The 16,736-nt window shown below is 38.3% G+C and overlaps 1 protein-coding gene across 1 annotated transcript in view; it reads right to left on the bottom strand.

The window, feature by feature from the left end:
• Positions 1-2,051: 2,051 nt before the first annotated feature.
• LOC117322779 (thyroid adenoma-associated protein homolog) overlaps positions 2,052-16,736 on the bottom strand; it is a 119,942-nt gene continuing 105,257 nt past the window's right edge. Inside the window, exons 37-39 of the mRNA XM_033877719.1 lie at positions 8,647-8,757; positions 4,155-4,288; positions 2,052-2,746 (exon numbers count right to left, since the gene is read on the bottom strand). Coding sequence (XP_033733610.1) covers positions 2,468-2,746; positions 4,155-4,288; positions 8,647-8,757 — 524 coding nt within the window. The 3' untranslated portion in view covers positions 2,052-2,467. The remainder of the gene's footprint in view (positions 2,747-4,154; positions 4,289-8,646; positions 8,758-16,736) is intronic.

Raw genomic sequence — 16,736 nt, 5'->3', positions numbered from 1 at the left:
GGGGAGGGGTCATTGGGTTTGGGGAGGGGTCATTGGGTTGGGGGAGGGGTCGTTGGATTGGGGGAGGGGTCATTGGGTTGGGGGAGGGGTAATTGGGTTTGGGGAGGGGTCATTGGGTTGGGGGAGGGGTCGTTGGGTTGGAGGAGGGGTCGTTGGGTTGGAGGATGGGAGTTTAGGGTTGGGGAGGGGTCATTGGGTTTGGGGAGGGGTCGTTGGGTTGGAGGAGGGGTCATTGTGTTGGGGGATGGGGGTTTAGGGTTGGGGGAGGGGTCGTTGGGTTGGGGAGGGGTCATTGGGTTGGAGGATGGGAGTTTAGGGTTGGGGAGGGGTCATTGGGTTGGGGGAGGGGTCGTTGGGTTGGGGGAGGGGTCATTGGGTTGGGGGAGGGGTCATTGGGTTGGGGGAGGGGTCATTGGGTTTGGGGGAGGGGTCGTTGGGTTGGAGGATGGGGGTTTAGGGTTGGGGGAGGGGTCGTTGGGTTGGAGGATGGGGGTTTGGGGTTGGGGGAGGGGTCGTTGGGTTGGAGGAGGGGTCATTGGGTTGGAGGATGGAGGTTTAGGGTTGGGGAGGGGTCATTGGGTTTGGGGAGGGTCATTGGGTTGGGGGAGGGGTCGTTGGGTTGGGGGAGGGGTCATTGGTTGGGGGAGGGGTCATTGGGTTGGGGAAGGGGGGTTTGGGGTTAGGAGAGGGGTCGTTGGGTTGGGGGAGGGGTCGTTGGGTTGGGGTGAGGTAGAAGATACATACCCTCTGGAACACCTTTTTATTCACTTTGTACATTTTCTCCTGTAATCCTGTTCTATTAATATTAGTGATCTCTTTTAATCTTTTTTTTGAAGTCAGAATTATGGTCGTGATTACACTAGATATTCCCATGTTATATTTCGAGGAACCTTCAACAGACTTTGTACTTAAGACCTACAAGACATGTGCATGGTTAACCCAAGTTTTTGGTACTACACAGGGGAGTTGTCCTTGAACTTTGACCTCTATAATATTTACGTAATCTTATCCATATAAATGCCTGCATTTTTATACATTATAAACTACTTTATTCCATAATGAAATATGATTAGACACATTTTTATGTCATTATTAAATCCTGGATCACGTCTGGCTCAGGAACACTGCTAATATATAACACAGAATGTACGGGTGGTCAAAATATCTCTTATATAAACTCGGGAGTGTCTGCATTGTGAAAACTTAATGGAATTCAGTTTAAATACAGCTTTAATGATGGTACATAGCCAGTGTAATACACTGTTAATGGGTGGCATGTGTGGAGGGCATGTTGTAGGTTATATATATATACTGGGAAAACACTATAGTCCTAATTATCACACAAGGTGACATATCTATTGTTGGGTTTGTAAGAGTACATTGTATTGTTAATACTTCAGTTTTAGATTTGGTTGATGCTGCTTCAAACATTTAATCAAATAAATATCAAAAACTGCTATAAATGTGTAGTCATGTACTCAATATTCAGGGAGCTTCAAACATGCGTCGCTGTTCAATGAATAAATATTTTGAGAATTGGTGACCTTGACCTTTGCAGTGATGATATCATGATATGATATTTTCTATGGAAATTTTAAAGGTAATGTTACAACATCAATATATATAGGAAAAGTTTTCAAATCAGTTTTTCTCAGCTAAAAATTCTGCCTTCCTTCGATCTGTACACCTGAATAACAGTCCAAATAAGCACTTCCAGCAAGGAAGCACCGTGTGAAGTTTTGAGTGTGACATGCCCATTGAAGCTCAATTATTTTGTTGGAATGAATTTTCTATTTATAGTAATGGTGACATAGACCTTTGACCTTCAGACCGTCAGACCTGAAAAGCAATTTTAAGTGAGCACTTTCAGATGACAGAAAGGAAGTTTTACTGGTCCAAGGAACCAAAGTGTTTTATGGAAACCTCTATTCAGATGAAAACACCAAAAAAAGACCACCTAACTGATGTTTGTATTCTGAACTGAAATATGTTGATTATTTCAGACCATATGTCAGCCATCTACTATCATCAAACCGCCACAAAACGAAGTCTCCAAAGTTAAAATTCTTTATTTTTTATTATTTCATTTTTCACCAATAAAACATCATAGATGTTGAACCGTACTTCTGGATAAAGTTCAAAAATGTATATCACTATAATCACTTAACTGTGTTACATCAGTGCACTAGACACCAGGGCATTGATCACTGAGTTTGGCGCCCCTAGTTTGACGCCAATACACAAACGAATGACATCACATTGATCACTGAGTGTGGCACTCAAGCATTTGGCCAAGTCCATCAACTTCAGGGTCCTGTAGATGTTTGGAAACACTGTCCTGTACCATGACACTTCCAAGAATGGTGATGACACAGTTATTTCTTCCTGAGCTTCAATGGATTTGTGTAAAGTGTCTAAAATTTCCTTGAAAATTATTTCTATATCTGACAAACAAAATGTTGCTGGGTCAGGGTTTGGTAGTTTTATAAATTGTCTGGTCAATTTCCTGGGAAGGAAAATGTCTTTCACTACAGCTGACCACATTATCAAGTTTTTTGATACTTTTAAAGGTAGATTTGTCTCCCCTCCCTTCTGGCTGATAGTTATTAGAATCCTCTGTAAGATCTTGACCACTGGTCAGTAGAAGAAGGAGTTTGGTCAGATGTTTGATGACAAGCTGGACAAATATCACATCCTCACGGTAGGTATTCATCTCGCCTTTGTCAAATAGTCTCTCTTCAACTTCCTGAATGACATAAAAAGTCTATTTTTAATATGAAGAATTTTTCGGTAACATTTAAATAACTTTTACAACACATTTTTTCTCTATGAATATAATGTTTAGGCTGTAAGCTATATTGAAGCATTATTGACATTTCTTGTTGTATGATAATTCAATTTCATCAAATGATATATACATAATGAAACATCATCCTCAATAATCAATAATTCCATACCCTATCCTAGCCGACAGATTTTTAGCTAACAATAATTCCATACCCTATCCTAGCCGATAGATTTTTAGCTAACAATAATTCCATACCCTATCCAAGCCCACAGATTTTTAGCAAACAATAATTCCATACCCTATCCTAGCCCACAGATTTTTAGCTAACAATAATTCCATACCCTATCCTAGCCGATAGATTTTTAGCTAACAATAATTCCATATCCTATCCTACCCAACAGATTTTTAGCTAACAATAATTCCATACCCTATCCAAGCCCACAGATTTTTAGCTAACAATAATTCCATACCCTATCCTAGCCCACAGATTTTTAGCTAACAATAATTCCATACCCTATCCTAGCCCACAGATTTTTAGCTAACAATTACAAGTTGTACAAAATATTCAGAGTAATTCAGTATGGTTATACAGACAAACTTTACTATCTTGAGCTCTGATAACTTGCCGAACTTGCCGAACTGGAAGTATAAATTCAATTCCGAAAGTAAAAATGCTGTAAAAATATCCTCTGTAACTTCAAATACTCGGGATACATGAAAAGGTTTTTCATGACGTCACTGACTTTAACATAATGCAGTTCAACTTCAAATCAATGGATTCTTAACATTTACCTCAACTCAATATCGTCAATATATGTATTGATGGATTCTAAACATTTACCTGGACTCAATATAGTCAATATATGTATCGATGGATTCTAAACATTTACCTGGACTCAATATATAGTCAATATGTGTATTGATGGATTCTAAACACAACTACACATTAACGACATAACTATCATCAGAGGTAATAACAGATCTACTGACCTAGTACAGATTTATATTATCACCCAAATCTTAGCATACAGAATTCATTTTCTGTTTCTAGTATTTGTAGAATAGTTTTCACTCATTCCTGGTTCTAATATTTGTAGAATAGTTTTCACTCATTCCTGGTTCTAGTATTTGTAGAATAGTTTTCACTCATTCCTGGTTTTAGTATTTATAGAATAATTTTCACTCATTCTTGGTTCTAGTATTTGTAGAATAGTTCTAACTCATTCCTGGTATCAACACTGATAACACTTGATATAATTTGAGTAATGAATAATTAATGAACAGGAATCTACCAAGTCACTGACTACAACAGAGGCTATAACACCATTCCAACAGTACAACATGATAATCCACAACAAATACATACACTATTGTCTGAATTTTCTCCTTTAATCCAGTTGACCAGAGTGGTCAAGCATCCTTTCCATCTAGTTGTAGTGCCATGGTAAGTGACCAGCTGACCAATCAACAGGTCCAGAGACAGGAACGGTTGTACTACACCTGTGGAAAAAAAGGAAAGTAAAGGGTAGTTATGATACCCGAGCTACTCAGAAACACTGTGCTACATTATGAAACAACTTATCTTCTCATGCAGCAAGTTTTACCCCATCAGTTTTATCTCAGTAAGTTTTATCTCAGTAAGTTTTACCCCAGTAAGTTTTACCCCAGTAAGTTTTACCTCGAGAAGTTTTATCTCAGTAAGTTTTATCTCAGTAAGTTTTACCCCAGTAAGTTTTACTCCAGTAAGTTTTACCCTGGTAAGTTTTACCTCAGTAAGTTTTACTCCAGTAAGTTTTACCGCAGTGTGTTTTACCTCAGTGAGTTTTACCCCAATAAGTTTTACCCCAATAAGTTTTACCCCAGTAAGTTTTACCCCAATAAGTTTTACCCCAGTAAGTTTTACCTCAGTAAGTTTTACCCCAGTAAGTTTTATCTCAGTAAGTTTTACCCCAGTAAGTTTTACCCCAGTAAGTTTTACCCCGGTAAGTTTTACCTCAGTAAGTTTTACCCCAGTAAGTTTTACTCCTGTAAGTTTTACTCCTGTAAGTTTTACCCCAGTAAGTTTTACCCCAGTAAGTTTTACCTCAGTAAGTTTTACCCCAGTAAGTTTTACCTCAGTAAGTTTTACCTCAGTAAGTTTTATCTCAGTAAGTTTTACCTCAGTAAGTTTTACCCCAGTAAGTTTTACTCCTGTAAGTTTTACTCCTGTAAGTTTTACTCCTGTAAGTTTTACTCCTGTAAGTTTTACCCCAGTAAGTTTTACCCCAGTAAGTTTTACCTCAGTAAGTTTTACCTCAGTAAGTTTTATCTCAGTAAGTTTTACCTCAGTAAGTTTTACCCCAGTAAGTTTTACTCCTGTAAGTTTTACTCCTGTAAGTTTTACCCCGGTAAGTTTTACTCCAGTAAGTTTTATCTCAGTAAGTTTTATCTCAGTAAGTTTTACCCCAGTAAGTTTTACTCCAGTAAGTTTTATCTCAGTAAGTTTTACTCCAGTAAGTTTTACCCCAGTAAGTTTTACCCCAGTAAGTTTTATCTCAGTAAGTTTTACCCCAGTAAGTTTTACCTCAGTAAGTTTTACCCCGGTAAGTTTTACCCCAGTAAGTTTTACCCCAGTAAGTTTTATCTCAATAAGTTTTACCCCAGTAAGTTTTACCTGTAATGTTTTACCCCAGTAAGTTTTATCTCAGTAAGTTTTACCCCAGTAAGTTTTACCCCAGTAAGTTTTATCTCAGTAAGTTTTACCTCAGTACGTTTTACCTCAGTATGTTTTACCCCAATAATTTTTACCTCAGTAAGTTTTAACCCAGTATGTTTTACCACAGTATGTTTTACCTCAGTAAGTTTTAACCCAGTAAGTTTTACCTCAGTAAGTTTTACCCCAGTAAGTTTTACCTAAGTAAGTTTTACCTCAGTAAGTTTTAACCCAGTAAGTTTTACCTCAGTAAGTTTTACCCCAGTAAGTTTTACTCCTGTAAGTTTTACCCCAGTAAGTTTTACCCCAGTAAGTTTTACCCCAGTAAGTTTTATCTCAGTAAGTTTTACCCCAGTAAGTTTTACTCCTGTAAGTTTTACCTCAGTAAGTTTTACCCCAGTAAGTTTTACCTCAGTAAGTTTTAACACAGTAAGTTTTACCCCAGCAAGTTTTACCTGTAATGTTTTACCCCAGTAAGTTTTACCTCGGTAAGTTTTACCTCGGTAAGTTTTACCTCAGTAAGTTTTACCTCAGCAAGTTTTACCTGTAATGTTTTACCCCAGTAAGTTTTACCTCAGTAAGTTTTACCTCGGTAGGTTTTACCTAAGTAAGTTTTACCTCAGTAAGTTTTACCTCAGTAAGTTTTACCTCAGTAAGTTTTACCTCAGTAAGTTTTACCCCGGTAAGTTTTACCTCAGTAAGTTTTACCCAATAAGTTTTACCTCAGTAAGTTTTACCTAAGTAAGTTTTACCTCAGTAAGTTTTACCCCAGTAAGTTTTATCTCAGTAAGTTTTACCCAGTAAGTTTTACCTCAGTAAGTTTTACCCCAGTAAGTTTTACCCTGTTTATTTTTACCCCAGTAAGTTTTATCTCAGTAAGTTTTACCCAGTAAGTTTTACCCCAGTAAGTTTTACCCTGTTAAGTTTTACCCCAGTAAGTTTTACCTCAGTAAGTTTTACCCCAGTAAGTTTTACCCCAGTAAGTTTTACCCCAGTAAGTTTTACCCAGTAAGTTTTACCCAGTAAGTTTTACCCCAGTAAGTTTTACCTCAATAAGTTTTACCCCAGTAAGTTTTACCTAAGTAAGTTTTACCTCAGTAAGTTTTACCGAAGTAAGTTTTACCTCAGTAAGTTTTACCCCGGTAAGTTTGACCTCAGTAAGTTTTACCCCGGTAAGTTTGACCTCAGTAAGTTTTACCCCGGTAAGTTTTACCTCAGTAAGTTTTACCTCAGTAAGTTTTACCCCAGTAAGTTTTATCTCAGTAAGTTTTACCCAGTAAGTTTTACCTCAGTAAGTTTTACCTCAGTAAGTTTTACCTCAGCAAGTTTTACCTGTAATGTTTTACCCCAGTAAGTTTTACCTCAGTAAGTTTTACCTCGGTAAGTTTTACCTCAGTAAGTTTTACCTCAGTAAGTTTTACCTCAGTAAGTTTTACCTCAGTAAGTTTTACCCCGGTAAGTTTTACCTCAGTAAGTTTTACCCAATAAGTTTTACCTCAGTAAGTTTTACCTAAGTAAGTTTTACCTCAGTAAGTTTTACCCCAGTAAGTTTTACCTCAGTAAGTTTTACCCCAGTAAGTTTTACCCTGTTAAGTTTTACCCCAGTAAGTTTTACCTAAGTAAGTTTTACCCAGTAAGTTTTACCCAGTAAGTTTTACCCCAGTAAGTTTTACCTCAATAAGTTTTACCCCAGTAAGTTTTACCTAAGTAAGTTTTACCTCAGTAAGTTTTACCGAAGTAAGTTTTACCTCAGTAAGTTTTACCCCGGTAAGTTTGACCTCAGTAAGTTTTACCCCGGTAAGTTTGACCTCAGTAAGTTTTACCCCGGTAAGTTTTACCTCAGTAAGTTTTACCTCAGTAAGTTTTACCCCAGTAAGTTTTATCTCAGTAAGTTTTACCCAGTAAGTTTTACCTCAGTAAGTTTTACCCCAGTAAGTTTTACCCCGGTAAGTTTTACCTCAGTAAGTTTTATCCCAGTAAGTTTTATCCCTGCTATCAGTTTTTGTGTTGGATCCCTGTGCCTATTACAGAATGAACAAGACAATTCAGCCAATTACAGTCCCCCTCAAAATTTGAAGTTATATGCCGAGAATGTATAGATAATAAATAAATCTGATGGATATTTCCAGATAAGTGGTGTCCCTTTACCAGGAAATTGGATCTGGTGACACCTATTCATTATCTGATTGCGGTTTGTGGTATGAATTTTAGAAATATATCTTATTTTGTATCCGGATTCAGATGGGAAAATGAATTCCAAGAAGCAACATGACTAATTTGATCAATGATATCATCCAATCTAGGAATTAAAATCAGCCGTGCTTGTCTAAACTTTATTTTGATATTTTATCAATTTAAACATATTATGTTAATACTGCTTACTGAATTAGAAACAGAATTAGAAAGTATTACAAACAGACATGGAAGAAAGGTAGTTTTAGGCACCATCATTGCAGTTTTGAAGTCTGTCTTTCATGTAGGTCAAAGGTAACAATTTGGGTTTAAGTAACCTACTTTTGCCACGCCCCCCCCTCCTCCCTGGGACTAAATAATTCATTCTGCCAGCAAACTCATCCAGATCCAGAATATTACATAAGGTTCATGACTCACCTGTGACCTAGCTTATTAAGTGCTTGACTTATCTGTGCCCTCATTAAGTGTTTGCCTCACCTGTGCCCTTATTAAGTGTTTGACTCATCTGTGCCCTCATTATGTGTTGGTCTCACCGGTGTCCTCATGAAGTGTTTGACTTACCTGTGTCTTCATTATGTGTTTGACTTACCTGTGCCTCATTAAGTGTTTGTCTCACCTGTGTCTTCATTAAGTGTTTGACTTACCTGTGCCTCATTAAGTGTTTGACTCATCTGTGTCTTCATTAAGTGTTTGACTTACCTGTGCCCTCATGAAGTGTTTGACTTACCTGTGTCTCATTAAGTGTTTGACTCACCTGTGCCTCACTAAGTGTTTGTCTCACCTGTGTCTTCATTAAGTGTTTGACTTACCTGTGCCCTCATTAAGTGTTTGACTTACCTGTGTCTTCATTAAGTGTTTGACTTACCTGTGCCTCATTAAGTGTTTGACTCACCTGTGCCTCACTAAGTGTTTGACTTACCTGTGCCTCATTAAGTGTTTGACTCACCTGTGCCTCATTAAGTGTTTGACTCACCTGTGCCCTCACAAAGTTTGAACAAAGCCTCAGTGGTCACCTCCTTGACTTGCCCATCATCCTCTTGGAGCAGATTAACCAACACTGTCCAGAACTCAAAGGTCAGGTCACCTGCATAAAATTAAGGTAGTAGGTACATTGTAAGTACTATGATAAACACCTGATGACAACACATGTATACAACAGGAGAGTTCAGTGGGATCTTCGACCTGTAAATACATGCTTGACTTTCACTTTTAATGTAATATTTTCATTTTGACATGTGGTGTTATCTCTTATTTTGTGGTCTTATTTCTAGGCAAAACAAGCTGACCCCTGACTGATAATCTGACAAACCATTCCCTGTTGTTGTAGCTGATAATCTGACAAACCATTCCCTGTTGTTGTAGCAATCTTACTGCATTAAGGATATTGAGATATGCCAATTGAATTTTTAACCAAAATATGTTTCTCCATTGATAACTATTACTGCTGACCTCAAATAAGAAATAGGCGAGACATTCAGCTAAACATTCTACTGTAACAAAATATAGTTTAACTGTCTTGATAATCAGAGATTGATTAAATTCTCAGTCGTCACAATTACTATCCCAGGATTATGTCACTTGATAACTATGATAAGGTTACAGGTTTTCTTCCCTCTTCTACCTGTAATTGAGAACCTGTTCTAGGCTTTATCTGGGAATGACAACAATAAACTCAACACAACGCTGCCCATTCTCAATACACCTGTACACCAGACATTTAATTAGTCCCCTTGTACAGGCAGATATTCTTACTTATCAGCAGAATTAATTAATTATGGCAGATGGCATAACAAGATGACCAGATTAAAATAAATAGTAGGCCAGTTATCTGTCTGGACTTGAGTGTTGTTATCTGTAATTAATCACTAATTAACACTAATCCAACAATTTGTTTTGTACTATCTTACACAAAGACTTCAACACGTCTACCTAACTCACCAATAAGTGGTATTTTTATGGTATAACATATGTCAGATTTAAATACTAATTAATATGAAAAACTAATATATTCTATAGGCCCTGGATTGACCTTGAAGACAAAAAGCCAGCTTGATATGTGGCATGTAATGCTTATACCTTTTACCTATTTTCAGCAATACCACTGTGTCAGATGGTATTCTTCATAATTACAATACCACTGTGTGAGGAGATGTCTTCTGATCAAACATCTCTCACTCTCTGATTAGAGATTTAGATAACCAAACATCTCCAACACCTTGATTGAAGATTAAGTTAATCAAACTTATAAAACACCATGATTTTCATTAATGTTAAACCTTTCTTGCATCCTGATCAGAATGACACACAGGACCTAAATCTCCATACTTCTAAGCCTGCATCAATGTCAAAAATCCAAAGTTTCAAACAAATATATGGCATCATTCACTTTCTACAATACATAAACCAGTGCAAAAAAGATTAAGTCAATTGACAATTAAATCATTCTTCTTTAACTACTTTTCTTCAAAAGAATAAAGCCAAGCTATTTACATTCAACGTATATCAAATTAATTATCTCTAATAAAAATGAAATTCTCTGGAGTAAAGCCTCAAAGGCGACTGTTTTTTCCCAGCCACAGTTAAACTGATTACGTATAATATAAGAAGTACTGCTTGAGACTCGATCAACTGTATCCACCTGTCTCTATCTAGTGTATTTATCCAAAACAATCATTAAATTTTGGCAAAAAAATCAAATCAGCCAGATCATCAGTTAAATTGATAGCGATATACTTATAAACATGGATAAGATGTTCTGTTACATGATAAACAATGTGTTTCTTTATTACCGAGTCTACATGAGGGTGGGAAAACAGGAGGGATCAGGGTGTTATTATCAGGTAATTAGACCTATCCAGTAAGTATCAAGGAGTTGTTATAATCACAGAAAACACCTCCGCACCACTTCAGAGGACAGGGACTACTGCACAGATTCTGTATGAGTGGGATCACAAACAATGAGGCCTCAACATAAGTCGGATACAAGGGCAATAGTATTATAATTCAGCAATTATTTATAAAAACTACTTGTGTAAAATAAAATTTTCAGTAATCATCTCATGATCCTGAGGCAACTTAAGTTGGTAGGAGTTGATTAGGATACTTTAATGGTATAAATTAACGTAAGTTGGTAGGAGTTGATGAGGATACTACCTTAATGGTATAAATTAAAGATAGCATCCATTGCAAACAGAACAGTCAGTACTTATCCAAACTAGAGTCCAGACCTCAGGACATCCACTGAATGTTGATAGGACGTTAAACAAAATAAACCAAACCAAACCAACAAACCAAATTAAACCAAACCAAGCCACTGAATGTGATATTTGTCTCACACCCCTTTCAAACACATCCTCTTTTTTATCTTTAAAAAAAATATCAATGTGAAATTAGATAATCTATAATCAGTTATCCACATGGTAGACCTGGAGATGGGAGAGAGTCGACAGTTATCCACATGGTAGACCTGGAGATGGGAGAGAATCGACAGTTATCCACATGGTAGACCTGGAGATGGGAGTCGACAGTTATCCACATGGTAGACCTGGAGATGGGAGAGAGTCGACAGTTATCCACATGGTAGACCTGGAGATGGGAGAGAGTCGACAGTTATCCACATGGTAGACCTGGAGATGGGAGAGAGTCGACAGTTATCCACATGGTAGACCTGGAGATGGGAGAGAGTCGACAGTTATCCACATGGTAGACCTGGAGATGGGAGAGAGTCGACAGTTATCCACATGGTAAACCTGGAGATGGGAGAGAGTCGACAGTTATCCACATGGTAGACCTGGAGATGGGAGAGAGTCGACAGTTATCCACATGGTAGACCTGGAGATGGGAGAGAATCGACAGTTATCCACATGGTAGACCTGGAGATGGGAGAGAGTCGACAGTTATCCACATGGTAGACCTGGAGATGGGAGAGAGTCGACAGTTATCCACATGGTAGACCTGGAGATTGGAGAGAATCGACAGTTATCCACATGGTAGACCTGGAGATGGGAGAGAGTCGACAGTTATCTACATGGTAAACCTGGAGATGGGAGAGAGTCGACAGTTATCCACATGGTAAACCTGGAGATGGGAGAGAATCGACAGTTATCTACATGGTAGATCTGGAGATGGGAGAGAGTCGACAGTTATCCACATGGTAGACCTGGAGATGGGAGAGAATCGACAGTAATCCACATGGTAGACCTGGAGATGGGAGTCGACAGTTATCCACATGGTAGACCTGGAGATGGGAGTCGACAGTTATCCACATGGTAGACCTGGAGATGGGAGAGAGTCGACAGTTATCCACATGGTAGACCTGGAGATGGGAGAGAGTCGACAGTTATCTACATGGTAGACCTGGAGATGGGAGAGAATCGACAGTTATCTACATGGTAGACCTGGAGATGGGAGAGAGTCGACAGTTATCCACATGGTAGGCCTGGAGATGGGAGTCGACAGTTATCCACATGGTAGACCTGGAGATGGGAGTCGACAGTTATCCACATGGTAGACCTGGAGATGGGAGAGAGTCGACAGTTATCCACATGGTAGACCTGGAGATGGGAGAGAATCGACAGTTATCCACATGGTAAACCTGGAGATGGGAGAGAATCGACAGTTATCCACATGGTAGACCTGGAGATGGGAGAGAATCGACAGTTATCCACATGGTAGACCTGGAGATGGGAGAGAATCGACAGTTATCCACATGGTAGACCTGGAGATGGGAGAGAGTCGACAGTTATCCACATGGTAGACCTGGAGATGGGAGAGAATCGACAGTTATCCACATGGTAGACCTGGAGATGGGAGAGAGTCGACAGTTATCTACATGGTAGACCTGGAGATGGGAGAGAGTCGACAGTTATCCACATGGTAGACCTGGAGATGGGAGAGAGTCGACAGTTATCCACATGGTAGACCTGGAGATGGGAGAGAGTCGACAGTTATCCACATGGTAGACCTGGAGATGGGAGAGAGTCGACAGTTATCCACATGGTAGACCTGGAGATTGGAGAGAGTCGACAGTTATCCACATGGTAGACCTGGAGATGGGAGAGAATCGATAGTTATCTACATGGTAAACCTGGAGATGGGAGAGAGTCGACAGTTATCCACATGGTAGACCTGGAGATGGGAGAGAGTCGACAGTTATCCACATGGTAGGCCTGGAGATGGGAGTCGACAGTTATCCACATGGTAGACCTGGAGATGGGAGTCGACAGTTATCCACATGGTAGACCTGGAGATGGGAGAGAGTCGACAGTTATCTATATGGTAGACCTGGAGATGGGAGAGAGTCGACAGTTATCCACATGGTAGACCTGGAGATGGGAGAGAGTCGACAGTTATCCACATGGTAGACCTGGAGATTGGAGAGAGTCGACAGTTATCCACATGGTAGACCTGGAGATGGGAGAGAATCGACAGTTATCTACATGGTAAACCTGGAGATGGGAGAGAGTCGACAGTTATCCACATGGTAGACCTGGAGATGGGAGAGAGTCGACAGTTATCCACATGGTAGACCTGGAGATGGGAGTCGACAGTTATCCACATGGTAGACCTGGAGATGGGAGTCGACAGTTATCCACATGGTAGACCTGGAGATGGGAGAGAGTCGACAGTTATCCACATGGTAGACCTGGAGATGGGAGAGAGTCGACAGTTATCCACATGGTAGACCTGGAGATGGGAGAGAGTCGACAGTTATCCACATGGTAAACCTGGAGATGGGAGAGAATCGACAGTTATCCACATGGTAGACCTGGAGATGGGAGAGAGTCGACAGTTATCCACATGGTAGACCTGGAGATGGGAGAGAATCGACAGTTATCCACATGGTAGACCTGGAGATGGGAGAGAATCGACAGAGTCCCACAGTGTGGGGGCCACCTCCATGATAAGTCGGTTTCAGAGGGAGATTCAAGGTTATCTTTCCTTTGGGTGATATATGCTTAACACACATATTGCATCTAAATTATCTCATAAATTCTGATAGACAAGCCAAGCTGTATCAGACTAAATTAATTTCACATTGATATCCTGATAACCGGCCTCAGACAGCTTGTTAGGGTGGCCAGGAGGTGACTTGATGTGTTACAAGGGACACACCACACAAACATGACTTGAAGTTGTATCAAGAAAATCAATTTAAAATCACTTAGATGTTTAAATTTGTTTATCTGTGAAGTAATCATTGATAGAAAAATAAATTAAAGAATATCTACATGAATGTAAAAGTAATCTTTAGGCCATCAAACATTGATGTAATTATAATCACATGAACGACACCACATGGTGACGGGGTATTCCCCTGTGGTGAACCTTCCTTTGGACACTTATCTTTAAAATTGGAGCCTTTGGTGTCATATGTAAACTGTATTATAAAAAAATGGATTCGTATCATTATTTTGAGGATTTTATTTTTGATGGTAGATTAAGTAACAACAGGAATCGGGGAGGTAGTATTGTCCAAACTTAACACTACTTTATTACTGCCACCCAAGACCATATTGATCTGAGTAGATTTTTCATTTTTCTAAAGTCTCATTTCACAGGTTACTGAGTACAAAGATATGATAAAATTGAGGAAATTAAACTGATGGCAGCTGATGTAAACCCTGTGTAAATATCTGATAAAAGATAAACACTACAACAATGATATTTAAGTAGCTGTATCAAATATCTATAAGACGGTTTCACTGATCGGGGCCTTTTCTATAAATGACATATTTCAACACTAACATTGTGAATGGAAGTTAAGTTATTGAGTATCAATTCAATCCAATAAATATCTCAATAACATCTGATAAATTTTTCTCCTGGCACTACCTGCCCTCCCTCGGACCTATTTCCTGTATTACAGAGGTACCTTACACACGGTGAACCCTACTTTAAGGAAAATTTAAAAAGTAGAATTGAATTTTGAGCCCTCCGTACCATAAAACATGTGTTTATCAGGAAATGGTCGATGTTCTAAGCAATAAATCCATTCAAAATTTGATATCAGCTATTCAATGAGAGAAAATCTTCATAATTATGAAAAGTGAACAGGAGAATGGAGATAGATATAAAACATTGTATTATGATAACACATAAGTATTAGGTGACATCACAACACACTATCGGATGTCAATCTCTGACAGCCCTGATAAGTTAAAGCCACGATTGTAATGTTGAAAATCTTTCTATGAATTTCAAGTTTATCTTGTAAGATGACAAATGAAACTTAATGGTTGTCAACCTAGCTATGACAAATGAAAGTAAAATTAATTTCAGATGAAGTATAAAGATACAGAATCTACATAAGGCATACTTTGATTTCAGAATAAAAGAAAACAGTTGAGATGACCTTGTAACTAGAAACGGTGGAGTATTATGTTGGGCGTTACATAGAAATCAAACGTTTGTAAGATAGAGACCAGTTGTTTCTGTGAGGCCACATTATCCTTGATCTCTCCAGTGTTATGGAATCTTATAGATTTCCACACACAGAGTGTGGCGTTTGTCATAACAAATGGTGCTGAGTGATCCTAAGGGATCCTATCTAACACCATCATATAAATACTCAAAAGTACACGGGGTCATACATCACTTAAAGTACACAAATCTTTACAGTAATTCTATCATCATTTTAATGTTGAATTAAAAATAATGCCAGAAATATTAAGTTCTCTTTGTCATGTTTGGAATAAAAAAAAGATTTGGAAGAATCATACACATTCAAAATACACCAACAATGTTTTACTTTAATTGCATTTGATTAAAAACATTTTGATATTTTTATGCTAACAAAATGACAATTATTACCTTAAGATTTTATAATATCAGAATTAATGCAGACATCAAGAAGACGATTTTTAATGTTTCAACAATTAAAAAGATATTGTGATCTCCAAGAAACCACATCTGATATACCTGGTAATTACAGAAATGAAATGGATTTATTGGTATGTAAATGTCAACATTACATAAACACTGATAAAAAAGTGACACTGTTTATTACAATAAATATGATTAATCTACACATTTATATATTTATATGTTCAAAGAAAAAAATACCTGACATTTCCAAGTATAAGTAATGAAATCTACATCAGGGATAAATGTTGTTTTGTCTATGAATCAGAGAAATAAACAAGGGATCATTATGTCAAGTTTCACCAAAACACAAGCCGGTCTGTTAATCGAGCACAGCTGGGGTTCCGCATGTGGCTCCCATTATCAATGTACACTCACACCTCTTAGTTTACATGTCCTGATTTTAAATTGATGAATTAAGTGCACAAATAATTATTCCCTGGGAAATGGGAGATTTCTTATCTTTCTACTGTACTGAGATAGAAAAATAAATAGCATCTTCTGTGTTGCCAGTTCCTGTAGCCCTCAAGCTATAGTTTTGGTATACAAGGTTATCTGCAGGTGTGCAGGCCTTAGTCTAGGAAACCTGGACAGGGTGGGATCCCCAGGAGATCAGAGGTACACTCTTTGAAGTTTCTCACCAGACCTGTGACCTCATGCTGTGTCTGTTGACCATTGGTCATTTAGACATTAAATAGGTACTTAAAATGTTTGACCCCCTACCATCGAAAATAATCACTTTGGAACTTTGGACATAGAAGACCCCTACCTTAAACAAAATAATCAGACATTTTGGCCCTCCACAATTGTAACTTCTCACTGGACTCCAAAGGAAATGGGGTTTATTTGAAGAGAAAATGATCCAGAAAATAACTCTATCTGTAAGTATGGTTTACATGCAGATATGGCTCCAGGAAGTCTTTGAATTTATGGAAATTTGATGGGATTGGTGCTGGGATAAATTGCTATTGCAAAGAATATTTGTGAAAAAGTCTTAATTACAATGAAGATTGAAACCCTTCAATGAAACCTCTGGTATTCTGTTTGGGGACAAAAAATCATACCGACAAAAAGATGAGGTAACCAAAATGAGATGATTCTAGGTTTGTAGTCAGCTCTTAATTTACAAAGTACTATGAAATTGTTTCAATCTGCTTATTGATCATTTGACTGAAGAAAAAATGTTAAAACCTACCATAC

This window comes from Pecten maximus, chromosome 3, assembly GCF_902652985.1.
Source record: "Pecten maximus chromosome 3, xPecMax1.1, whole genome shotgun sequence".
NCBI lineage: Eukaryota > Metazoa > Mollusca > Bivalvia > Pectinida > Pectinidae > Pecten > Pecten maximus.
The sequence above is the reverse complement of the archived record's forward strand: the minus strand, read 5'-3'. Positions and strand labels throughout refer to the sequence as shown.